At 34.0% G+C, this 26,552-nt stretch overlaps 1 protein-coding gene across 1 annotated transcript in view; it reads left to right on the top strand.

Moving 5' to 3' along the window:
- Positions 1-26,552, top strand: part of BRIP1 (BRCA1 interacting helicase 1) — a 204,202-nt gene that overhangs the window by 66,982 nt on the left and 110,668 nt on the right. The window contains 5 exon segments of the mRNA XM_047080924.1: positions 913-1,045; positions 10,679-10,833; positions 13,747-13,912; positions 14,030-14,170; positions 19,435-19,596. Coding sequence (XP_046936880.1) covers positions 913-1,045; positions 10,679-10,833; positions 13,747-13,912; positions 14,030-14,170; positions 19,435-19,596 — 757 coding nt within the window.

Here is a 26,552-nt window from a genome sequence, read left to right as displayed (position 1 = left end):
CATGTTATTCTTTTTTGCCCATTGTGTTGCAACTTTATATTGGCTTTTTGTCAGATCCTTAAATAAGTAAAATTTGTTAACCACTTCAGGATCTTTGCACTAGCTGTTCTTTCTGTTTGGAATACTACCCCCCCCCTCCCACCCCCCCGATCCTTTCATGATTGGGTACTTTTTGCATTCAGTTGTTAGAATAAATGTTACTTCATGGAGAACTTCTTTGACATTCAAATTAAAATAGCAATTAGATTACATTATATCCTATATCACTACATTTATCCTATATCATTACTTTATCCTGTATTTTCATTGTATCACACTTTTCACTATCTGATATTTTCTTGTTTCATGTATATGTTTCTAAGTTTATTTCTCCTTTTGTAGAATGTAATTTCTATGAGAATGAGGATCTTGCCTATTTTATTTTCTGCTGTATTTCCAGTACCCAGTACAGTATGTGACTGTATAATAATATAGACATTTAAGCACTGGCTGAATATAAAAATGTGTGTATTTACATACAAATGAATATATTTTCTAGTAACTCCCTTTTGGTGTTAATATGTAACACCTTAATTTCTTTATTAGATTGTTTTGTATTTCCTTTATGTGCATTTGGGATATGCTACTACCTGGCTGTCAGTTGGAGAGATAGTCAAGTAAAGCAGTGTGAATCCACAAAACACAATTGGGAAATCACCTACATGTTTCTCTTTTCTGAATAAAAACTTACTTTTTAGCTATATAAATGTTTATTTTGCAATATGAGACATGCATGCATCTTAAAAGATGTCTTAATCCGCATTTGTGTTCTAAGAGCTTCAAGGAATATGATCAATATATCACAGTTCTCTTTGTTTTATTGAAATAGTGCACATAAGGATAATACTGATTGATGGAATTGTTTTATTTTAGTTGGTTAGAAGCAAACTCTGAACATCTTGTGGAAAGGGATTATGAATCATCCTGTAAAATATGGAGTGGAAGGGAAATGCTCTTAAATTTACACAAAATGGGTATCACCACTGCTACTTTTCCCATTTTGCAGGTAAGACTTTTTTCTATCTGTGACATTTATTTAGTGAATGGTTTAATAGTGAATAAATTAATACAGACTAAAAAAAGTAGCAATTTAATTTTTTTAATTTTATTTAAGTTTGATAATTTTTAACTGATAAATTATTTATAATTCATTTATAATTAATAACTGATCATTATTATTTATGGATGAAAAAGTAGCATTATTTAGTGTGAAAGAAATAAGGCTTAACGGAATGAATTGCTTTATTCCAGTCTAAAACAAGTCAATATGTTTAGGTTGTAATAAAAGTTATTTTGTCAGTTATACAAGTTAAAAATTTAGAAAATAAAAAGGTAAATTCATTTTTTGTTTTCCTTAATTTAGTTAGAGGTTATAAACCTGGGGGATCATGAGTTGGCTGGGGGAGTCTGTGAATCTTACGAAATTGTATGCAAAATTTTATGAGTATGCACTTCTGTACTTTTTTCTAGTAGAGGCTTCATAACTTCTATTCTGAAAGAGGTTGTTCCCCCCCCCCCCCCGGATAAGAATGTTTTTATCATTTTTGTTCTTAATTACTTATTTAAATTAATAGATTGTTTTTTAATTTTTTAAAAAAATCTTTATTTATTTTTGAGAGAGAGACAGAGTGTGAGCAGGGGAGGAGCAGAGAGAGAGGGAGACACAGAATCCGAAGTAGGCTCCAGGCCCTGAGCTGTCAGCACAGAGCCTGATGTGGGGCTCGAACTCACGAACCGTGAGATCATGACCTGAGCCAAAGTCGTACGTTCAACCAACTGAGCCACCCAGGCGCCCCAGTAGATGTTGCTTTTAAGAGTGGTTGTTTTAGGTTTACAGAACAATTGAGCAGAAAGGACAGAATTTTCATATTCCCCTAACCCTAGCCACACGCATGCGCACAGGCACGCATACACACACACACACACACACACACACACACACACACGCACACACACGCACACTCATACACTACAGTTTCTATTATTAACAGCTTGCAATTGTATAGTACATTTGTTACAATTGAACCAATATTGTTACATTATTGTTAACTGAAGTCCATAGTTTACATTGGGGTTCACTCTCTGTATTGCGGAGTTCTGAGTTTTGATATAAACAAAGTCATGTATCTACTCTTACAATATCATACAGAATGTTTTCACTGCCTTAAGAATATTCTGTGCTATACTTCTTAATTCATCCTTTCACCACATCTCATTTGCCCTCCTGAACCTCTAGCAACCACTGATTTTTTTTCAACCGACTCCATAGATTTGCCTTTTCCAGAATGTCATTTAGTTGGAATCATACTCAGGTTCCTTCATGTCTTTTTGTGGCTTGATGCTTGTTTCTTTTTATTGCTAAACAATATTCACTGCATGTATACACACTGTTTGTTTATCCATTCACCTACTGTAGGATATATTGGTGACTACCAAATTTGGGAAATTCTGAATAAAGCTCTTATAAATACTTGTGTGCATATTTTTATATGGACATGCTTTCTTCTCACTTGTGTAAATAGTAAATACTTAGGACAATTGCTGAATTATATGGTAAGACCATTTTTAGCTGTGTAAGAAACTGCTGTCTTCCAAAGTGGCTGTGCCATTTTATAGTCCCATCATCAGTGAATGAGGGTTCTTGTTATTCTATATCCTTGCCAATATTAGGTATTGTCAGTGGTTTGAATATTACCCATTCTAATGGATATATAGTAGTATCTTATTACTGTTTTAGTGTACAATTCCCTAATGACATTTGATGTGGAACATCTTTTCACATGCTTATGTGCCATCTATATATCATATTTGGGGTGAGATGTCTCTTCAGATCTTTGCCTACTTTTCAGTTGGGTTCTTTGTCTTCCTGTTGTTGAGTTTTAAGTGTTCTCTGTATATTTGGTATACAAGTCCTTCATCAAATATATGTTTGTAGATATATTCTTCCAGTCTGTGGCTTGTCTTTTCATTCTATTAACAGTGTCTTTTATAGAACTTTTTTACTTTTAATAAAGTTCAACTTAACAATTTTTTCTTTGACAGATCATGCTCTTGATATTGTATCTAAAAACTCCCCACCAAACCCAAAGCCACCTAGATTTTCTTGTCTTTTTCTTCTAGAAATTTTATAGTTTTGCATTTTACATTTAGGTCTGTGATCCACTTTGAGTTAATTTTTGTGTAGTATATAAGGTCTGTATCTAGATTCATTTCTTTGCATGTAGGTGTCCAATTATTCTATCACCATTTGTTGAAAAGGCCATCCTTTCTCCATTGGATTATATTTGCTCCTTTGTTAAAGATCAGTTGACTGTATTATTATGGGTCCTTTTTTCGGCTCTATTCTTTTCCATTGATTGATATGTCTGTTCCTTCACTAATACCACACTATCAATTGCTATAGATTTATAGTAAGTCTTGAAGTCAGGTAGTGTCAGTTCTCTGATTTTGTTCAGTATTGTATTGATTATTCTGGTTTCTTTCTTTCCAAATAAACTTTAGAGTCAGTTTGTCAGTATCCACAAAGTAACTTTCTGGGATTTTGATTGAAATTGCATTGAATCTACAGATCAAACTAGGAAGAACTGACAGCTGAACAATATTGAGTCTTTCTATCTATGAATAGGAAGTATCTCTTCGTTTGTTTAGATCTTTGATTTCTTTTATCAGAGTTTTGTAATTTTCCTCATTTGGATTTGAAGAGGTCTTTGAACCAAACAGATAGGAACTATGGCTAGCATCATAACCACTAGCATATGAGCATATGAGCATTAAAAATGTATTTTAATTAGATGATATTTATACTTTTTGCCCTGCTTTTAAAATGCAATATGGTATCATAAATATTGTCCATATTGTGACATCTTTTCATGACTGTTTTGCATAAACTTTGCATTTTAAAGGTTCATATCAACAGTGAAATGAATTAATTGTGAGATATTCATATAGTAGAATATTAGACAGCAATTTAAAAAATGAACCACTTCCACTATGCAAATGAACCACTGAGATATTCATATAGTAGAATATTAGACAGCAATTTAAAAAATGAACCACTGCCACTATGCAAATGAACCACTGCCACTTGCAGGCATAATGTTGAATAAAAGAAACCAGACACAAAAGAGTACAAACTGTATGATTTTATTTTTATGAATTTTAAGAAGAGACAAACATAATTATGTTAGCCAAATTCAGAATACTAGTTGCTACTGTGCAACAGTAAGGAGCAATTTGGGCTGAGAGGAGCAAAATGGAACCATCTGGGATTCAAAAAATGTTTTGTTTCCTTAGTGAGTGTTGGTTACGTGTGTGTGTGTGTTTAGGGAGCTGTATACTTAAGACTAGTGCATTCTATGTATTATACGTTAATTTTAAAAAGGTACAAATAAAATATATGTCAAGGAAAAATTAGGAAAGTACAAAGACATGGAAAGGAAAAAGAAAACAAAGGAAAAAGAAAAACTACCAAACATGATCACTATTAACTTTTGGATTTATGACCATCTCTCTTATTCTATGCATATATCCTTAACATAAATAGATTTCTGATATGATAAATGTTTCTTTATAGCCTCTTTTGACTTAACAGTGTACTATGAGTACTTTACTATTTTAATAAAGATTTTTTCACATGAGTTTTAATTGCCGTGTAGCATTTTTGTGAGTACACATATTCTAAATTACTTGATAATCTGTCATTTGAAATATAAGTTGTTGCCAGTTTTCCAAGGATAAGAAACAATTCTGCCGTGAACATCCTTGAAAATGTATCTTTGTATACATTGCTATTCCTTTATATATTCAAAATACTAATTCTTTGTTGCTTATTGCATTGTATGTATATTCTTGTATCTATGGTTTATTTATAGAGTATTTTTCTAAGTGTTTTTTATTTTAGTGCATTCAAATTTATCAGTGTTTTCTTTTATGAATTGTATTTGAGTTTAGTTTTAGCAGTCTTTCCATATCTTGTGGTACATTTTCTAAAAGTGTTACTATTTTTTAATAAAGGTTTTTAATTAGCCTAGGATTCATTTTTGTTTATATTGTGAGGTTAGGAATCCATTTTATTTCCTCTATGGATAATTTTCACAGCATCATTTACTAAATAATCCATCCATTTTCCTCTGATTTATAATGACACTTCTGCCTTTATATCTAATTTTCTCTTATTTGTGAATTAATTTCTGGACTTTGTTCTATGATTCTGTTTATCTAAACTGTCATATTTGTTGACTACTCTGGCATTAGAAAAATATTGATAGTGGTAGGGTGTATCTCCTCTTTGTTCTTTTCCTTTGGGATGATCTCAACTGAATTTTAGAATTAGCTTGTAAATTTCTATGAAAAATCTGTTGGAATTTTGATTGGAATTGCAATGAGTTTATGGATTAATTTATAAAGAATTGACATATTTACAATACAGAGTTTTTCTGTTCACAAACAATGTATATTAAGTTCTTCATTTATTATGTCTTATATATCAATAAAGTTTTATGATTTTATTTTTAAAAGTCTTAGGTGTTTTGGGGTAGATTTATTCCTAAGTAAGTTAAAGTTTCTGTTTATTTTTCACATAGTATATTTTAAAAATTGCATTTTCTAATTGCTAATTGGTGTGTAAAAATGGTAGTTGATTTTTATTTATTTATCTTGTAAGCAACTATGTTGCTAAACTATCTTATAGGTTTGCCTATGGATTCTTAAATTTTCCATGTAATTTTATTGTCTATGGGTAATGACTATTTTCTTTCCAACTCCATCACATTTTATTTCTTTGCTGGCTTCAACTTTTAGAGCATTGTTTATCACGGGCAGTGAAACACATTTTGGTCTTACTGCTACCTAAAAGAGGCTATATTACTAGTGTTACATCATTTAGTAACATGTCTACTGTATTGTTTTAAAATTCTTTTATTTTTATTAACAGCTAGACTGAGATATAATTCACATGCCATAAAATTTGCCATTTTAAAGCATACAATTCAGTGATTTTTAGTATAGTCACAGAGTGACTATGCAACTATCACTGCTATCTAATTTCAGAACATTTTCATCACCTCATAAAGAACTGTGTACCCATTAGCAAGCATTCCCTATTTCCTTCTCCCCCAGCTCCTGGAAACCACTAATTTACATTCTGTTTCTATAGACCTGCCTATTCTAGGCATTTCACATAAATGGAAACATGATATGGTGCTTTTGTGACTGGTATCCTTCATTGTGTATGTTTTCAAGGTTCATCTATGTATGTCGTAACATTCATGAATACTTCATTCCCTTTTTATTACCAAATAATATTCCATTGTATAAATCTACTGCATTTTGTTTATTCATTATCACTTGACACATTTGGGTGGTTTCTATTTTTGTCTGTTATAAATAATGCTTTTACCATTCATGTCCAAATTTTTATGTGTACTTATATTTTTAATTCTCTTGGGTATATACTTAGGGGAATTGCCAGGCCATTTGGTAACTCTGTGTTTAACTTTTTTTTTTTTAATTTTTCTTAATGTTTATTTTTGAGAGAGACAGAGACAGAGCACAGCAGGGAGGGGCAGAGAGAGAGGGAGACAAAGAATCCAAGGCAGGCTCCAGGCTCTGAGTTATCAGCACAGACCCTGATGTGGGGCTTGAACTCATGAACCGTGAGATCATGACCTGAATTGAAGTCAGATGCTTAACCAACTGAGCCACCCAGGCGCCGTCCCCCCACCTGCCCCCCCCCTTTAAAAATATTTTTTTTTTAATGTTTATTTTTGAGAGAGTTCTGTGTTTAACTTTGAGGAACTGCAATCTGTTTTACAAAGGGGCTGCACCATTTTACAATCCCATCAACAGTGTACAAGGATTCTGATTTCTTTCACATCCTCACTAATACTTGTTATCTCTTCTTATAGGTTTCTAGGGGAAATGAAGTGGTACCTCAGTGTAGTTTAATTTTCATTTCCCTCATAATTCCTAATGTTGAGCATTTATTCAAGTGCTTAATGTCCATTTATATATCTCCTTTAGAGAAATCTCTATTCAAATTTGTTGCCTACTTTGAAATTGGGTTGTCTTTTATTATTGACTGTAAGTTCTTTATATATTCTGGATATGAACACTGTATTAGATATATGATTTGTAAATTTTTTCCCATTCGATAGGTGCTGTAGGATTTTTATAGTCACATTTTTATTAGGTTAAGGAAATTTCCTTTAATCCTAGCTAGCTAAGAAACTCAACATTGTGATTATTAAATTTTTAGAAGTTAGTTTTTACACAAGTAGCATGTATATAATTTAAAGAGTCAGTACCATCAAGAAAAGCATTCATCTGCCCCACTCCTTCTCAATCCCAATTTTCACTTCCTAGTGGCACTTTGATTTATTTAAAAAAATTTTTTTTAATATTTATTTATTTTTGACAGAGAGAGAGAGAGAGAGAGAGAGCGAGCATGAGCGGGGGAGGGGTAGAGAGAGAGGGAGATACAGAATCCGAAGTAGGCTCCAGGCTCCGAGCTGTCAGCACAGAGCCTGATGCGGGCTCGAACCCACAGACCGCGAGATCATGACCTGAGCCGAAGTCTGACACTCAACTGACTGAGCCACCCAGTCGCCCCCCCTAGTGGCACTTTTAACTCTTCTGGTGATTTCTTCTGATATTTAACCCGTTTTCTAAATAACATTTGAGTTCTGCTGCTTTTGAGTTTTCAATTTTAGATATTCTCTATTGACTTCCTATAATGTATGATGATGCATTATCCCCTTTACACACACACACTGTCTCTCCCTTTCAGTCTGTCACACACTCACTCTCTTTTTCCTCTCTCTTTCTACTTTTCCTCTCTTTACTTTTCTCCTCTCTTCATTCTTTCACCATAATTAATATTCGGTGTGTATGTCATTATCGTGTATACATATTATCATAGCTTATGATAGTAACTATCATGTAGCTTACTAGGTTAAACTTGTATACAACTTTATGTGTCCCGTGAAGTAACAATTACTGGTAAATAAATATGCTTAGTTTTCTATTTATCTATAAACCCACTTGTCAATTTTTAGGTAACCTAGGCAGAAGTAGCCTTGGAGTAGTTTCATGATTCAATATGTAGAATTTCATTCAGTCCATGTGTTTTTAGTACATTGCCTTACCTTCAGTAGTTGAGGATTTTCTGTAGTTTGGGCTTTCTTTCAAAAAAAATTTTTTTTTTTTAAGTATAGTTGACACACAACGTTCCATTAGTTTTCACGTATTACATTACTTTCAACTTAGTGATTCAACAAGTCTTTATGTTATGCTATGCTACAATCTTATGCTATTAAAGTACCTTTGACTATTCCCTATTCTGTACCTTTTATCCCTGTGACTTATTCATTCCAAACTGGAAGTCTGTATCTCCCACTCCTCTTCTGGCAAATCATTAGTTTGTACTTTGCATTTATGAGTCTTTGTCTGCTTTTTGTTTGTTTATTCATTTATTTTGTTTTTGATTCCACATGTAAGTAAAATCATGTAGTATTTGTCTTTCTCTGACTTATGTTACTTAGCAAAATAGCCTCTAGTCCATCCATGTTGTCACAAATGGTAAGACCTCATTCTTTTCTACGGTTGAGTAGTATTCCATTGTGTGTATATGTACACCACATCTTTATCTGTTCATCTATGTATGGACACTTGGATTGCTACCATATTTTGGCTATTGTAAATATTGCTGCAGTAAACATAGGGGTGCATTTGTCTTTTTGAATTAGTGTTTTCATTTTCTTTGGCTAAATACCCAATAGTGGAATTGCTGGATAATGTATTTCTACTTTTAATATTTTGAGGAGCCTCCATAGTGCTTTCCACATTGGCTGCACCAATTTACATTCCCACCAACAATACAAGAGGGTTCCTTTTTCTCCATATCCTTACCAACACTTTTTTATTTCTTGTCTTTTTGAGTCTAGCCATTCTGACAGGTGTAAAGTGGTATCTCACTGTGGTTTTCATTTATGTTTCCCTAATGATTAGTTGTTGACCATCTTTTCAGGTGAGAGTTGGCCATCTGAATGTCTTCTTTGGAAAAATGTCTATTCAGAAGTTCTGTAGTTTTACAGAATAAATTGCCAGTGTTCTGCCAATGTTGGGGAAGAATTGTAGCCTTTATATAAAGTATTGCTGAGGGGACTTGATTTTTAAAAAGAACAGTTGAGGGACGCCTGGGTGGCTTAGTTGGTTAAGTGTCCACCTTTGGCTCAGGTCATGATCTCACGGCTCATGAATTCGAGCCCTGCGTCGGGCTCTGTGCTGACAGCTCAGAGCCTGGAGCCTGCTTCATGTTCTATGTCTCCCTCTTTCTCTGCCCCTCCCCCACTCAGGCTGTGTCTCTCTGTCTCTCAAAAATAAATAAACATTAAAAAAAAATAACAAAAAAGAAGAACAATTGAATACTTGTTTTTTGTTAATAATTTGTAGTCCTGAATGTTTTTCCAAGTTAATGTTTTCATTTTTTGTTTCTTTTTCAAAAATCTTTCTATTTGTATCCTTCAATGTTCAGTGGAAACTAATTTTACTCTAGATGTGTATTATTTCAATTAATTTATCTTAACTATTTTCCCATTTTATTTTTATTGAACACATACTTTATTGTCAAACATCAGAGTTGTCACCAATATCTTTTGCTTCAATATTCAGAGTTTTCACAATGTGCGAATGCATATTTTTCTTTTTTCTTATGTCCACACTTCTTGTTTTTTTAGTTTGCTTTAAGCACTTTATTTTTTATTTTTTTTTTAAGATTTATTTATTTTTGAGAGAGAGAGAGAGAGCGAGACAGAGTGCGAGCAGAGGAGGGTAGAGAGAGGGAGACAGAATCTGAAGCAGGCTCCAGGCTCTGAGCTGTCAGCATAGAGCCTGACAAGGGACCCGAACTCACAAACCGCGATATCATCACCTAAGCTGAAGTCAGACGCTTAACGGACTGAGCCACTCAGGCGCCCCTTTTATGTCCACACTTCTATCTGTATTAAAACTTATTAGTCACATGAAAACAAATGAGCCAGTTAGTATACATTCTGTATTTAGCATGTATAATTTCCTTGAGTCACTTTTAAGATTTTCCTTGTCATGCAGTCATATTATTCTCATTGTTGGAATACTCCCTGGAAATAATTCAGGCATTTAGGTGGCGTATCAACTCTTAAGCTCCTTGGAGAAACCATTTGGTACATTTTTATTTAGTCCATTACTTTTCTCTTCTTCTCTTCTCTCTCTCTCTTTTTTTTTTTTTTTTTTTTTAAGTAAGCTCTACACCCAACATGGAGCTTGAACTCACAACTTTGAGATCAGGAGTTGCCTGCTCTAAAAACTGGGCCCACTAGACATGCCTAGTTCATGACTTTTGAAGGGTGCTAAATAATACCCTAATTGCCTGAAGAAGTAATGAACTTCCTAAGTATACAACTTATTATTAAAGAGTCTTGAACTCTGAAGAGAATTTTGGAATATGTGGGAATTTAAAACATACTTTTAGCACTTGTGTATTGGTAATGTTTTCCTCAAATTTCAATGTATATTTCATTTGCGTTTTATTATAGTTTTGAGAGGTTTTTTTCCTCTTCTTCCCATTTCCTGCAGTATACTTAATAACAGTAATTTCTTTCAGGGACATTTTTCTTCTGTCCTTCAAAAAGAAGAAAAAGTCTTACCAATTCATGGTAGAGAGGAGACAAGAGAAGTACCGATTATTAGTGCTTCAACTCAAATAATACTCAAAGGACTTTTTATGGTGTTTGACTATCTTTTTAGGCAAAACAGCAAGTAAGTAAATACATATGATATGTATTTTTCATCTTAATTTTTTTTTTTAACGTTTATTTATTTTTGAGACTGGGAGAGACAGAGCATGAACAGGGGAGGGTCAGAGGGAGAGGGAGACACAGAATCTGAAACAGGCTTCAGGCTCTGAGTTGTCAGCACAGAGCCCGACACGGGGCTCGAACTCACGGACCCATGAGATCATGACCTGAGCCGAAGTCGGATGCTCAACCGACTGAGCCACCCAGGCACCTCTGTATTTTTCATCTTAAAAATATTAATTTTATTGGGTACTAGTATGTATTTAATCCATACTTGTTTTGTGTGAGTACCTACGATCATTGTAAATAAGTGGTATAAATATTACTCTTATTGGCACAGACTTAGATCAATTGAAATTAGTCTTTATTAATGAAAATGATTATTGAAATAAATATACTTTAAATACATCTTATTAGTTAATTCAGCATTAAATATTTAGTTGTATATGACTGAACTTAAACATTTACCTTTTAAGTGTAGTTTTAGATATGTTTCTTCCAGTGTCAGAAAGTCTCTTTCTTATTGCATAAAGCCTCTATCTAGTGAAATGTGGAATATGAAAAAGAATTAACTCCCCTCACTCTACCCCTTATTAAATTGTAGTACTATTTGGTTCCTGTTTTTTTTTATATGGTAAAATATACATAACATAAAATTTACTATTTTAACCATTTTTCAAATATATATTTTAGTAGCATTAGGTTTATTCACATTGTTGTGCAGTCATCCACTTCCAGAACTTTTTCATAAGCCCAGGTAGGATCTCTATATCTCATTTCTTTCTTCCTACAATCTCTGGTAACCTCTATTCTTTCATCTCCATTGATTTGTCCTTTAGATATCTCCCAAAAGTGGAATCATATATTTGTTCTTTTGCATCTGACTTATTTCACTTAGCATAATGGTTTCAAGGTTTATCCATGTTGTAATATAGATCAATGCCATTCCTTTTTATGGCTGATTATTCCATTGTATGTATGTACCATGGATTATTTTCACCTTTTGTCTATTGTGAATAATGCTACAGTGAATTTTGACGTACAAGTATCTGTTTGAGTCTCTAGCGGTGGAATTGCAGGATCATATGGTATTCTATATTTAACTATCTGAGGAACCAACACACTGTTTTCCATAGCAGCTGCACATTTTAGATTCCCATGGTTATGCACAACATTTCTAGTTGTTCTACAGCCTTGCTAATACTTGTTTCTGGTTTTTGGATAATAGCCATCGTAATGGGTATAAAGTGGTATCTGCTTATAATTTTGATTTACCCACCCTCCACTAATGGCTAGTAATGTTGAGCATCCTTTCATATGCTTATTGTCCATTTGCAGGTTTTCATTGGAGTAATGTCTATTTGCATCCTTTGCCCATTAAAAAAATTTTTTTTAAGTTTATTTTGAGAGAGAGACAGAGCCAGTGGGGAAGGGGAAGAGAGAAAGGGAGAGAGAGAGAATCCCGAGCAGGCTTAGCATTGTCAGTGCACAGCCCCATGTGGCACTTGAACCCACAAACTGCAAGTTTCTGACTTGAGCTGAAACCAAAAGTCAGATGCCCAACCAACTGAGCCACCCAGACACCCCTCTTTGCCCATTTTTAAAAGTATTTATTTATTTTTGAGAGAGAGACAGAGAGAGCACGCATGGGGGAGGGGCAGAGAAGAGACATACAGACTTTGAAGCAGGCTCCAGGCTCTGAGCTGTCTGCACAGAACCCAATATGGGGCTCGAACTGAAAAACTGCAAGATCATGACCTGAGCTGAAGTTGGACACTTAACCGACTGAGCCACCCAGGTGCCCCTCCTTTGCCCATTTTTGAATTGGGTTGTGGTTTTTGTTGTTGTTGTTGTTATTGTGGAGTTGTAAGAGTTAATTATATATTCTGGCTATTATCCCATATCAGATACATGTTTTACAAAGATTTTCTATTCTTTGGTTGTCTTCTCATTCTCTGATAGTGTCCTTTGATGCACAAAAGTTTTTAAATTTTGATGAAACCCAGTTTATCTGTCTTTTCTTTTGTTGCTTGTGTTTTTGGTATATACAAGAAATGTAGCCAAATATGGTATCATAAAAATTTTTCCCTATGTTTTCTTCTAAATGTTTTATAGTTTTTAGCTCCCTGTACTTTTATAAAATTCTCTCCACAGATTTTAGGGTCCTGACTTGAACTTTGAGATCTGATCTCTCTAGAGATGAAGTTAACAGTAAATATTATTGTGAGGACATGGTAGGGAATACTAGTTTTATTCTGTAAGTTGAAGTGTGTATAGCCTCTTATTGAAAAATTATAAGTTGGATGGCATCACAAAAATCAATATCTTCATTAAAAGTTAATGAAGACTGAGACCCATATTTTAAAGGAACTTAAATTTTGTAATTAGTTTCCTAAACTTTTGAAATCTTCAGTAAAAATTCTCTCCATTTTTCTCATGTAATAAAAAAGTATAATCCACTGTTTAGTTTCTTTAATGATACCCTATTATCTGTTTTGTAGCTGATAATGTAGCACAGAATGCAAAGAGCTCTGGACTAGGAATTAGAGACCTGGATTTTAATTCTGTTTCTGCCGTGATTTATGTATTGTTTGAACATAGGAATGGGAAATGGTAAGGGGTGGATGTTTAGATAATATCTAACCTCTAAGTGAGAAAGTTGATTGTAAGATTTAATGATTCATTTTCTATCAGAGTTACTGAGTTTAATTTAATTAGTGGTGGGGGTTGTTGGTGGGGAAAATGTTATCTTTGAGTGGAAGATATCACGACTTTCAATTTAGTTTTAATATAATCAGTTTTTACATTGTATGTATCTGGGACATCATATGTTTCATGAAGTTTTGCATTTAATTACCATTTTATTTTCATGCAGATTTGCAGATGATTATAAAGTTGCTATTCAACAGACTTATTCTTGGATAAATCAGACTGATTCTTCAGATAAAAATGAATTCTTTGCTCAAGCAAAAAGTAGGAAACGTGCAAGACAGAAAACTGCAGTTCGCGTGCTAAATTTTTGGTGCTTAAATCCAGCTGTGGTAAGCCTATCATGTTGTAAATGGAAATTTTGTCATCTTGCTCAGTACCAACAATTAAATAAATATGTTTGACTGTTTTAAAGGTGATCTTATGTATCTAATAATGTTTCCTTTTAGGCCTTTTCAGATATTAATGGCAAAGTTTGGACCATTGTTTTGACATCTGGGACATTATCACCAATGAAATCCTTTTCATCAGAACTTGGTGTTACTTTTAGTATCCAACTGGAGGCTAATCATGTCATTAATAACTCACAGGTTAGTTTTCTGAAGGCTCTCAATCTTTTTACGTCAATATAATTTTATATAAAAAAATTAGAAGATACCTGAAATACTAGCAAACAGATCTTGTAGGAAATCCAACATCTTAGCTTTAGAAGAAAAGAAAATCTGTCAGCTACTCGGTAGTGTCAACCAAGGGAAATATTGATAAATAGCATTCCTTGAGTTTAGTGAGTAAAAATACACAGTTTAGATGCAAAGACTATATTGCAATTTCCTCATTTAAATATTTTTTATGGGGGCGCCTGGGTGGCGCAGTCGGTTAGGCGTCCGACTTCAGCCAGGTCACGATCTCGCGGTCCGGGAGTTCGAGCCCCGCGTCAGGCTCTGGGCTGATGGCTCGGAGCCTGGAGCCTGTTTCCGATTCTGTGTCTCCCTCTCTCTCTGCCCCTCCCCTGTTCATGCTCTGTCACTCTCTGTCCCAAAAATGAATGAACGTTGAAAAAAATATATATATATATAAATATTTTTTAGGGTTTTTTTTAAAAAAATGAGAATTAAGGGGCGCCTGGGTGGCGCAGTCGGTTAAGCGTCCGACTTCAGCCGGGTCACGATCTCGCGGTCCGTGAGTTCGAGCCCCGCGTCAGGCTCTGGGCTGATGGCTCAGAGCCTGGAGCCTGTTTCCGATTCTGTGTCTGCCTCTCTCTCTGCCCCTCCCCCGTTCATGCTCTGTCTCTCTCTGTCCCAAAAATAAATAAACGTTGAAAAAAAAAATTAAAAAAAAAAAAATGAGAATTAAAAACAAAACAAGGAGCTCCTGGGTGGCTCAGTCAGTTGAGCATCCAACTCTGTTTTGGCTCAGGTCATGATCTCACAGTTAGTGGGTTGGAACCCTTCATTGGGCTCTGTGCTGGCAGTGCAGAGGCTCTCCCTCTTTCTACCCCTCCCCCACGCACGCTGTCTCTGTCTCTCTGTCTCTCTCTGTCTCTCTCTCAAAATAAACTTAAAAAATTTAACATCTTTACCATAGTTCCTATGCATAATTCTTTGCTCATGTGTTTCTTTTTTCCGTTAGACAGTGGTATTTTTTTATTCCTTCCATGTTCCCATTCTTCCACTGCACCTAGATTAATACCTGGCATTAGTTACCAAATATTCAGCATATGTTTGAATATCTGAAATGAATTAAAAACTCTCATGAGTCATATAACTTAAAATTTTAATGTTTTAGAACAATAAATGTTATTTAATTCCCTAGGAACATTTGAGCTGTCATTTGTCAATCTACCCTCTTTCTTTTTATGAAGTCATTTAAAGCAGTTAGCTACATATTGAGCATCATTTGTGTGCCTAACACAATTCTAGTTCTTTCTAAAGCTGTTGTTTTTAACCAACAAGGTGTATTTGTGAGGACATTTTGGTTTTCACAATTTTACTTGGCAGGAACTATTGATATTTAGTAGGTGGGGGCCTGGAATGCTAAGCTACTATATAACTAAGAGTTGTGCTTTCTATAATGGCAGAGTACTCCTCTTTGGAAACATTGCTGTAAACAATAGTGAAGGAAAAATATATGTTCCACTTTTTTTTAAACTTTCTTTTTAAATTCCAGTTAGTTAACGTACAGTGTAATATTAGTTTCAGGGGTAGAATTTTGTGATTTAACACTTACATACAACACCCAGTGCTCATCACAAGCACTTTATGCTCCACAGTTTTAAGTACCTTCCTTCAGAGTTCAAATAAACATGGGAAGCTACTAATAAATTTAGTATATTTTCTCATAAGAATGGTATTATAGGCTCTAAGTTCTCAAACTAGTACACAAAAGCCTATTTAACCTATAATGTCAATGGATTATAATAGTAAAAATGATAATTGTTCAGTTGAATTCTATTGTAACATTTACCCCTAATGTTTTTTCTTTTTTTGAAGTTTCTTTATATATTTTTGAGAGTGACCGTGTATGCATGAGTTGGGGAAGGGCAGAGAGAGAGAGAGAGAGAGAGAGAGAGAGAGAGAGAGAGAGAATCCCCAAGCAGGCTCCACACTGTCAGCACAGAGCCCAGTGCAGGGCTTGAACTCACAAAGTGAGATCATGACCTGAGCTGAAATCATGAGTCAGGTGCTTAGCCAAGTGAGTCATCCAGGTGTCCCCCACCCAACTTTTTAAAACTTTATTTTTTATTATAAAATGTCTTATTATCTTTTTAATATCTATGAACTCTGTAGCCATGTTCTCCTTATCCCTACCTGATATTATCAATTTGTATTCTCTGGTTTTATGTTTTTTCTTTATCAGTGTTGGTACAGTTTATCCTTTTTATTAATCTTTTTAAAGAGTAAACTCTTGGCTTTTTTTGAGTTTTTGATTATAAAACATGATTTTTATTTTAATTGTAATAAAATATATGTAACATAAAATTTACCATCTTAACCATTTTTAAGGGTACAGTTCAATCTTGTTAAGTATATTTACATTGTTGTGTACCCAATCTCTAGAACTTTTTCATCTTGCAAAACTAGAATTCTTTTCCCATTAAACAACAATTCTCCATTTCTCCCTCCTCCTAGCCCTTGGTAAACCACCCTTCTACTTTCTATTTTTATGAATTTGATACTCTAATATAAGTGAAATCATAGATATTTTTTGTGATTAGCTTATTTCACTTAGCATGATGTCATCCATGTTGTAACCTGAGTCAGAATTTCCTACCTTCTTAAGGCTGAATGATATTCCATTGTATGTATGTAATACCACGTTTTGGTTGTCCATTCATTTATTGATGCCCTCAACTTCTAAACAATTATAAACTTCAGAAAGGTATAAAAAAATAGTATTAATATGGTGAACATCTTTATACCCTTCACATAGGTTCATCAATTGTTAACATTTTTCATGGGTATATATGAAAGAGAGAGAAGAGGAAAACTGCAAAATGTTAACAATCACATTATATATGTGTATGTGTATAATGTATATTTTTGAATAAACTATTAGAAAGTAATTTGTAGACATCATGACATTTGCCCTTAATTAGTTGAGACTGTCTCTCAAGAACAGTTACATAATCTGCAGCACCTGGGTGGCTCAGTTGGTTAAGCATCCTGCTCTTGATTTCTGCTCAGGTCTTGATTTCACAGTTCGTGGGTTCAAGCCCCGCATCAGGCTCCATGGTGACAATGGGGAGCCTGCTTGGGATTCTCTCCCTCTCTCTGCCCCTCCCCTCCTTGCTCTCTCTCTCTCTCTCAAATAAACTTTAAAAAAAGAACAATTTCATAATCCTATATAACCACAATACCATGATCATACTAAGGAAATTTAAAATTGGTACAATAGTGTCAATATTTATATTTATCTATTTATTTCCAAAATGTCTTTATATCTTTTTATTTTGTTTGGTTTTTTGGTTTTTTGTTTTTTTTTTTTTTTTGGTATGCTTCATGAATTGAAAATTATTTTTATTTTTTATTTTTTTTCAACATAATACTTAATTTTATTTTTTTTAATTTACATCCAAATTAGCATATAGTGCAATAATGATTTCAGGAGTAGATTCATTAATGCCCCCTTACCCATTTAGCCCATCCCCCCTCCCACACCCCATCCAGTAACCCTCTATTCTCCATATTTATGAGTCTCTTTGTTCCCCTCCCTGTTTTTATATTATTTTTGTTTCCCTTCCCTTATGTTCATCTGTTTTGTCTCTTAAAGTCCTCATATGAGTGAAGTCATATGATATTTGTCTTTCTCTGACTAATTTCACTTAGCATAATACCTTCCAGTTCCATCCACATAGCTCAAATGGCAAGATTTCATTCTTTTTGATTGCCGAGTACTACTCCATTGTATATATATACCACATCTTCTTTATCCATTCATCCATCAATGGACATTTGGGCTGTTTCCATACTCTGGCTATTGTTGATAGTGCTGCTGTAAACATGGGGGTGCATGTGTCCCTTCGAAATAGCACACCTATATCCCTTGGATAAATACCTAGTAGTGCAGTTGCTGGGTCATAGGGTAGTTCTATTTTTAATTTTTTGAGGAACCTCCATACTGTTTTCCAGAGTGGCTACACCAGCTTGCATTCCCATTTTTTTTTTAATGTTTATTTTTGAGAGAGAGAGACAGACAGACAGACACACCGCAAGTGGGGGAGGGGCAGACAGAAGGGGTCAGGATCCAAAACAGGCTCTGCGCTGACAGCAGCAAGCCTGATGTGGGACTGGAACTCATGAATGTAGAGATCATGGCCTGACCTGAAATCTGACCATCATCCAGGTGCCCCTATTTTGTTTATTCTTGACCCAGGATCCAATCAAGTATTATGTATTGCATTTGACTTTCATATCTCTTTAGTCTTTAAAACTGTTGTTTTGCCTTTTATTTTTTTTGTCTTTCATGACATTTTTATAGAATTCAAGTTTGCAGTTATCTTGAGGAATATCTTATAATCTGGATTTTATCCGATTGTTTCCTGTTGATAAGGTTCAGGTTAAACAGTTTGGTAACAATACTATATAGGTGATATTGCTACTTCCCATTGCATCATGTCAGGAAACACTTAATATCAGTTTATCTTATTACTAGTTAATCATTTAGTTAAAAGTTGGTTAAACTGGTGTCCATTAGATGTCATCTTGTAAAATGTACCTCCGTCTCATACATTATTTGAAAATATAGGGCTATTAGTTTCAACAATCTGAAGTGTTTATATTGTCTGTAGATTACCAGTAAAGTTTTTAGTTTCTCTTAGTCAAATCACACTAATACTAGATCTGTATGAATATAAATGAATTGCAAATAACTAAAATTTGGTGGCTCTGATTTTTTAGGACTACAGATCTTTGAGCATCAGTGAATTTGTAAATTTGTTGAGTATATTCATAACTCTTACCATAGTCAAGTCTTAAAGACTTACCTATAGCAGATCATACAAGCCTTCATCTAATAGTCTGGAATCATTTCTGATTTACTCATTTCATTTGTTTACATTATCCAATAAAATTTTGTTGCATGTTTAGTTTTACAAAGCTGTTTAGGAAATAGAAAAGTAATTTTTTCTTGTATCCTGAGTGGTCAGTGATGCGCTTAAAGTAAAACTTTTATAATTTAGATTTACATATAATTAATTAATGAAAATAGAGAAACACCCACAATTTAAAAATAAAGTTTCTCTAAACTTGTTTCTAGATCTTTTGACTACACGTAATATACGTAATTAAGGCTCCCAACTAAATGCTAATTTGCCTGCCTGGTTCAGGCATGACTCTAATACATATTTATATTCTAGGTTTGGGTTGGCACCATTGGGTCAGGTCCCAAGGGTCGGAATCTCTGTGCTACCTTCCAGCACACAGAAACTTTCGAGTTTCAGGATGAAGTGGGCGCACTTGTGTTATCTGTGTGTCAGACTGTGAGCCAAGGAATTTTGTGTTTCTTGCCATCTTACAAGGTAAGGGAATATTTATTGTTTCTCTTGCCTTTAAAAAATCACATGGGATTACCATGGTAAGTTTCCAGGAAGCAACAGGAATTATAATTTTCTAAGTATCATATATTTTACTTACTTATTGATTGAGATAGTCCATTCACTGTTTTACTTGAAACTCTAAAACACTAAAAGTCTTCAAGCAGTGTTTGTTATATGAGTACTGTTTATGATGTGTACATTATTTTTATTTTTAGGGGCAGCTTGATTTTTTTCATAGTAGACGGGAAAAAGTATATTCATTTTCACTTTCACAAATTATACTTTTGAATGTTTCATTAATCTGAATCTAAAATCAGACTTTCTTTGTTGCCCATCTTTTTACTTCATGTATTTGGCGAGGCTAGACATTTTTGTTTTTAAAGTCACTCTGGTTTTTAATAATACTGTGTAAAATTGAGTTACATAGTGTATTTTAGTCCTAATATTTAAAGCATTAAAACTACATATAATTTCTGAGAGTAAAATCATACTTTATCAAAATCCAAGCTAAATTCCAGTGTAGAAAAGTGGTATTTCCTTTTATTTTCTCATTGGAAGTTGTATATGTAAGGATAGTAGCATAAATAAATAATATATTTGAATGGCAATACTGAAACACTTTTGACTCTGCTACTGTTTTTCCATTTATGTACATACTGCTTTACCTGAATGTGTCCTCCCAAAGTTTCATATGTTGAAATCCTAACCCCTAAAGATGGTGACATTATGAGTGGGGCCTTTGGGAGGTGCTTAAGTCCCGAGGTTAGAATTCTTATGAACAGGATTAGTGTCTAATAAAAGAGACACTGAGAGAAACCTTGCCCCTTCTACCATGTGAGGACATACAGAAAAGATGCCAGCTATGAACCAGAAAGAGGGACCTCACCAAATGTGACCATGCTGGTGCCTTGATCTTGGACTTTCCAGCTTCCAGAAGTGTAAGTGATACATTTCTTATGTTTAAAAGCTATTGAGGTATTCTGTTATAGCAGCCCAAATGGGACCAAGACACATACTTTTTTAGCCCGATACAGTAAATTAGTCTTCCTGTAGATAAATTGAAAGAATTGCTTTCAAAAGAAATTTAATCAGATAGTTGTTTTTTTTTTTTACAAGAATATCCAGAAAAAAAATGGACATAAACATTTAAAAAATTCTTAAAAGAAAGCAATATTTATCCCGAAGTGTGAACATTTACACCAAACAGCTATGTTAAAGAAAACTAATAATTAAGCTTGGAGCTAAAGAAAAGTAAAATCTCAATACATTAATAAATACCTTTTTATATTTCCCAATCATGATCACAAAAGTGAGCCATGAAATGCCCAGTTGAATAAATAATTTCATATTCTACTAGGCTTCAAAGACATGGTAAGAATGATTGTTTATATGCTAGTAAGCAGTTTGGTATGGTTTTTTGGGGTTTTGTTTTTTGTTTCTTGGGTTTTTTAGTGTATATATGGAGGAAAACCAAATCTAATATAAAGGTATTTAAATTGACAATAATACAATTGTCATTGGAAAAGTTACAGTGAGAAAGAAAACAGACTATTGAACAGTACGCCATATCATCTTGTAGCAGTGTTCTCAAATGATGTAGTTTTTGTTAGCTGGGTTCAGCAGTTTGAAAATACATCCTAATTATTAATATATTGAGGTGAAATACATTACTTGGTAGAAGAAAAGTAACTACTCTAAATATAAACGGAATATTACCTCCTAAATTTAATTTTTGGAATAGATATAGCACAGTATTAATTTTACAGTTACTGAAATTGATGATTGATTATTGGGTGACTATAGAGACTGTAACATTTAAATATACTTTTTTAGCAGATTTATAAATTGGCATAATGAATGGATTATAAAATTTTCTGTTTCTACTTTTTCAACTAAAAAGAATGAGAAGATAATCAAATAAGCTTTCAAACATTTTATTTCTGTCTTAGTTAATTGTTTTTATTAATAGTGGATTGATAGTTCTGGGGGGTTTGCTTATTTATTTTAATTTATTGTCTGTTTATACTGTATCTTTTTTATTAATTTTTATGGACTTAATAGATCACATGGGTATTAATTCCCTATAGTACATATCAACATTTCCCCAGTTTTTCATTTGTTGAATTCATTATTATAATTCCTTTTTTTAAGCTTTAAAAAATAAATTTGCTATCAAATTAATTCTTATACACAAATAATATAAAATGATTATAATGAAAACCAATAGTCCTCTGGCTTACTTCTCACTTTTCAGTTCTATACCTCAGAGACTTCTCAAATCTTTGATCTGTTCCTCTGATATTTATTGTTATTCCTTTTTTTTAAATTGTGAAATATGCATAACATAAATTTATCATTTTAACCGTTTTAGGTGTATGATTTACTGCCATTAAATATATTTGTAATTTATTCAGCCATAAACACTGTCTATTTCTACAACTTTTTTATCTTCCCAAACAGGAATTCTGTAGCTATGAAATAGTAGCTCTCCAGATCCTCTACCCACAGTCCCTCTATTCTTTCTGTTTGTAAGAATTTGTCTATTCTAGGTATAAATGGAATCATACAATATTTGTCCTTTTGTATCTGGCCTATTGCTCTTAATATAATTTTTGTTTTCAAGGTTCATGAATGTTGTAGCATGTATTAAAATTTCACCTTTATGCCTGAATAATACTCCATTTTGTGTATGTACCACATTTTGTTTATCCATTCTTCTGTGATCACTTAGGTTGGGTCTACCTTTTGAGTATTATGAATAATGCTGCTATGAACATTGGTATACAGTTACCTGTTTGAGCCCTTGCTTCCAGTTCTTTGGAATATATAGCTAGAAATGGTATTGCTATATCGTATGGTAAATCTGTATAACTTTTTGAGGAGCCATCATGCTGTTTACCACAGCAACTGTATAATTTTAGATTCAGAAAGCAGCATTTCATAAAGATTTCCATTTCTTCACATTCTTGCCAACATTTGTTATTTACTATTTTTTGGATAATAGCCATCCTAATGGATATGAAGTGGCATCTCCTTGTGGTTTTGGTTTGTATCTCCCTAATGACTAGTGATGTTTTTTGTGCTTATTATCCATTTGTGTATCTTCTTTGGAGAAATGTTTAATTCAAGTCCTTTCCTCATGTTCGAATAAGGTTTTTGTTGTTATTGTTGAGCTGTAGTTCTTTTTATATTTTATATATTAATCCCTTACCAGATACATGCTTTATAAATATCATCTCCCATTTTAGGAGTTGTCTTTCACTCTGTTGATAGCATTCTTGGGTACACAAAAATTATAAATTGTGAAATTTTGATCAAGTTCAGTTATCTATTGTTTTCTTTTGTTATATGTGTTTTGGTGTCATAACCAAGAAATTATTGCTAAATCCAGTGTCATGAAGATTTCCCCCTATGTTTTCTCTAAGGACTTAATAGTTTAGGTATTAAATTTAGATATTTTAGCCATTTTGAGATAATTTTATGTATGGTGTAAAGTATGGGTCCACTTCATTTTTTTTGCATGTGGATACCCACTTTTCCTAGCATCATTTGTTGAAAAGTTTCCCGTTTCTCCATTGAATGGTCTTGGTACCCTTATTGAAAATCCATTGACCACATATGCAAGGACTTATGTGTAGACTTCCTATTCTGTGTCCTTGGTCTGTAAGTCTATCCTTATGCCATTAGTGTTTCAATTACTTTAACTTTAAAGTAAGTTTTAAAATCAGGAAATGTGGATCCTCTAATTTTGTTCTTTTTCAAGATTGTTTTGGTTATTTGGAGCTCCTCAGGATTCCTTATGCATTTTTTTAAGTTTATTTATTTATTTTGAAAGAGAGAAAGAGGGCATGAGCACACACGAGCAGGGGAAGGGCAGAGTGAGGAGAAAGAGAATCCAAAGCAGGCTCTGTGCTGTCAGTACAGCCCTGACACAGGGCTCGAACTCACAAACCATGAGATCATGACTTGAGCTGAAATCGAGAATCTGACGCTCAACCAACTAGCCACCTAGGCACCTCTCCTTATTCATTTTAGAATGGATTTTTTCTTTTTCTGCCAAAGAATGCTGTTGAGATTTTGATAGGGATTCCAAAGACTCTGTATCTGGCTTTGGTAGTATTATTAATAATGTTAATTTTTCCAATCCATAAACATGGGATGTCTTTCCTTTTATGTCTTTTTTTAATTGTTCTCAGCAGTATTTAGTAGTTTTAGAGTACAACTCTTTAACCTTCTTGGTTAAATTTATTTCTGAGTATTTCTTATGCTGTAGTAAATGGGTTGTTGTCTTAACTTCCTTTTCCAGTTGTTCATTGCTGTTGTTTGGAAAGGGAACTAATTTTTGTGTCTTGATTTTGTATCCTGCAACTTTACTAAATTTATTGGCTTTATATTTGGGGAGGGATCTTTAGTTTTCTAATTATAAGATCATATCATTGGCAAACAGAGATCATTTTACTTTTTCCTTTTCAATTTGGATGTCTTTTTCTTGCCTGATTATTCTGGTTAGAACTTAAACTACTATATTGAATAGAAATGGTGCAGACTGGCATTGTGGGTTGTTTCATTGAGTGTGATGTTAGCTGTGGGTTTTTCATATATTGCTTTATAATGTTGAGGAAGTTTCCTTCTATTCCTAGTTTATTGACTTTTTTTTTTTTTGTCACTGATGCTTTTTCTGTATCAATTGAGAATAATCATGTGGCTTTTTTGGGGGGGGGTTCTTCATTCTATTAATTCTATATGTTACATTAACTGATTTTCATATGTTGAACTACTCTTTAATTTTGGGAATAAATCCCATTTGGTCTTGGTTATAATCCTTTTAGTATGTTGCTAAATTTGGTTGCTGAATTTGTTGAGGATTCTCGCATCAGTATTCATAAGAGATATTTGTCTATAGTTTCTTTTGCTTTTTGAGAGAGAGAGAGAGAAAGAGAGGAAAGAAAGAAATCTCAAGTGGGGGAGGGGCAGAGAGCACAAGTGAGGGAAGGAGAGAAAGAGAGGGAGATACAGGATCCAAAGTGGGCTCTGTGCTGACAACAGAGAGCCTGATATGGGGCTTGAACTCATGAACCATGAGATCATGACCTGAGCCAAAATCAGATGCTCAACTGACTGAGCCACATAGGCGCCCCAGTTTCTTTTGCTTCTAATATCTTTGTCTGCCTTTGCTCTTAGGGTAGTATTAGCCTCATAGAATAAGTTAGTAAATATTCTCTACTCCTCAGTTTTTTGGTAGAGTTTGAGTAGGATTGGTGTTAATTCTTTAAAGGATTTGTAAAATTCACCAATGAATCTACTGGGTTCAGGGATTTTCTTTGTTGGAAGATTTTTGATTGCTGTTTCAATCTCTCTACTAGTTATAAGTCTATTCAGATTTTCTATTTATTCATGATTCAGTTTTTGTAGATTGTGTATTTCTTCAAATTTGTCCATTTTATGTTGGCTATCCAAGTTGAGATACAATTGTTTATGATTTTTTTATAATCTTTATTTCTGTAAAATTGGTAGTGAGGTCGCTTCTTTCTTTTGCGGTTTTAGTAATTTGAGTCTTACCCTCCCCCCCCCCCCACAGTCATTCTAGCTAAAGGTTTGTCAATTTTTTTTTACCCTTTCAAAGAACCAACTTTTGGCTTTATTGATTTTCTCTGCTGTTTCCTATTCTTTTTTTTTCCATTTATCTCTTCTGTGATCTTTATTATTTCCTTCCTTCTGCTAGTTTTCGATTTAGCATGCTTTTCTTTTTCTACTTCCTGAAAGCACAAAATTAGTTTATTAATTTGAGATCTTCCTTTTTAATTTTTATTTATTTATTTTTAAATGTTTATTTTTGAGAGAGAGAGCAGGGAAGGGGTAATCAGAGGGGGATGACAGGATCCAAGCAGGCTCCATGCTATCAGTGCAGAGCCCGATGTGGGGCTCGAACTCATGAACCATGAGATCATGACCTGAGCCCAAAGTCAGATGCTTAACCGACTGAACCACCCAGGCGCCCTGAGATCTTCCTTTTTTAAATTTATTAAAAAAAATTTTTTTTAATGTTTATGTATTTGAGAGAGAAAGAGAGACAGACAGAGCATGAGTGGGGGAGGGACAGAGAGAGGGAGACACAGAATCCAAAGCAGGCTCCAGGTTCTGTGAGCTGTCAGCACAGAGCCTGACATGGGGCTTGAGCTCACAAACCATGAGATCATGACCTGAGCCGAAGTTGGACGCTTAACTGACTGAGCCACCCAGGTGCCCCTTTCTTTTTTTTAAAGCATGTCATCTCTCTCATAAATATCTCTCTTAGCACTGCTTTCTTTGCATCCTTTAAGTTTTGGTATATTGTGTTCTCATTTTCATATTTCTCAAGGTATTTTCTAATTTCTCTTGTAATTTCTTTTTTGACTTGTTGGTTGTTTAAAATATGTGTTGTTTAGGGGCACATGGGTAGCTCAGTCGGTTAAGCATCCAGCTCTTGGTTTCGGCTCAGGTCATGATCTCACAGTTTGTGAGTTTGAGCCCCGCATCAGGCTCTGTGCTGGCAATGCAGAGCCTGCTTGGGATTCTCTCCCTCTTTCTGCCCCTCTCCTGCTTGCTGTCTCTCAAAATGGAAAAATAAACTTAAAAAAATTTTTTAATATGTGTTATTTAATTTCCTTATATTTGTGAGTTTTCTAGTTTTCCTTCTTTTATTGATTTCTAGTTTTATTCTATTGTGACCAGAAAAGATCTTTTGTATGATTACAGTGGTCTTCCTTCCTTCCTTCCTTTCTTTTTTTTCTTTCTTCCTTTCTTTCTAATTTACATCCAAGTTAGTTACCATATAGTGCAATAATGATTTCAGGAGTCGATTCCAGTGATTCATCCCCTATGTATAGTACCCAGTGCTCATCTCAACAAGTGTCTTCCTTAATGCCCCTTACCCATTTAGCCCAGCCCCCCCACCCACA

This window comes from Lynx rufus, unplaced genomic scaffold, assembly GCF_022079265.1.
Source record: "Lynx rufus isolate CCGP_SWC_20201006 ecotype Redwood Valley unplaced genomic scaffold, mLynRuf1.p SCAF_18, whole genome shotgun sequence".
In the NCBI taxonomy this organism is placed as follows: Eukaryota; Metazoa; Chordata; class Mammalia; order Carnivora; family Felidae; genus Lynx; species Lynx rufus.
Note: the sequence above shows the minus strand (reverse complement) of the source record. Positions and strands in the feature narration are given on the sequence as shown.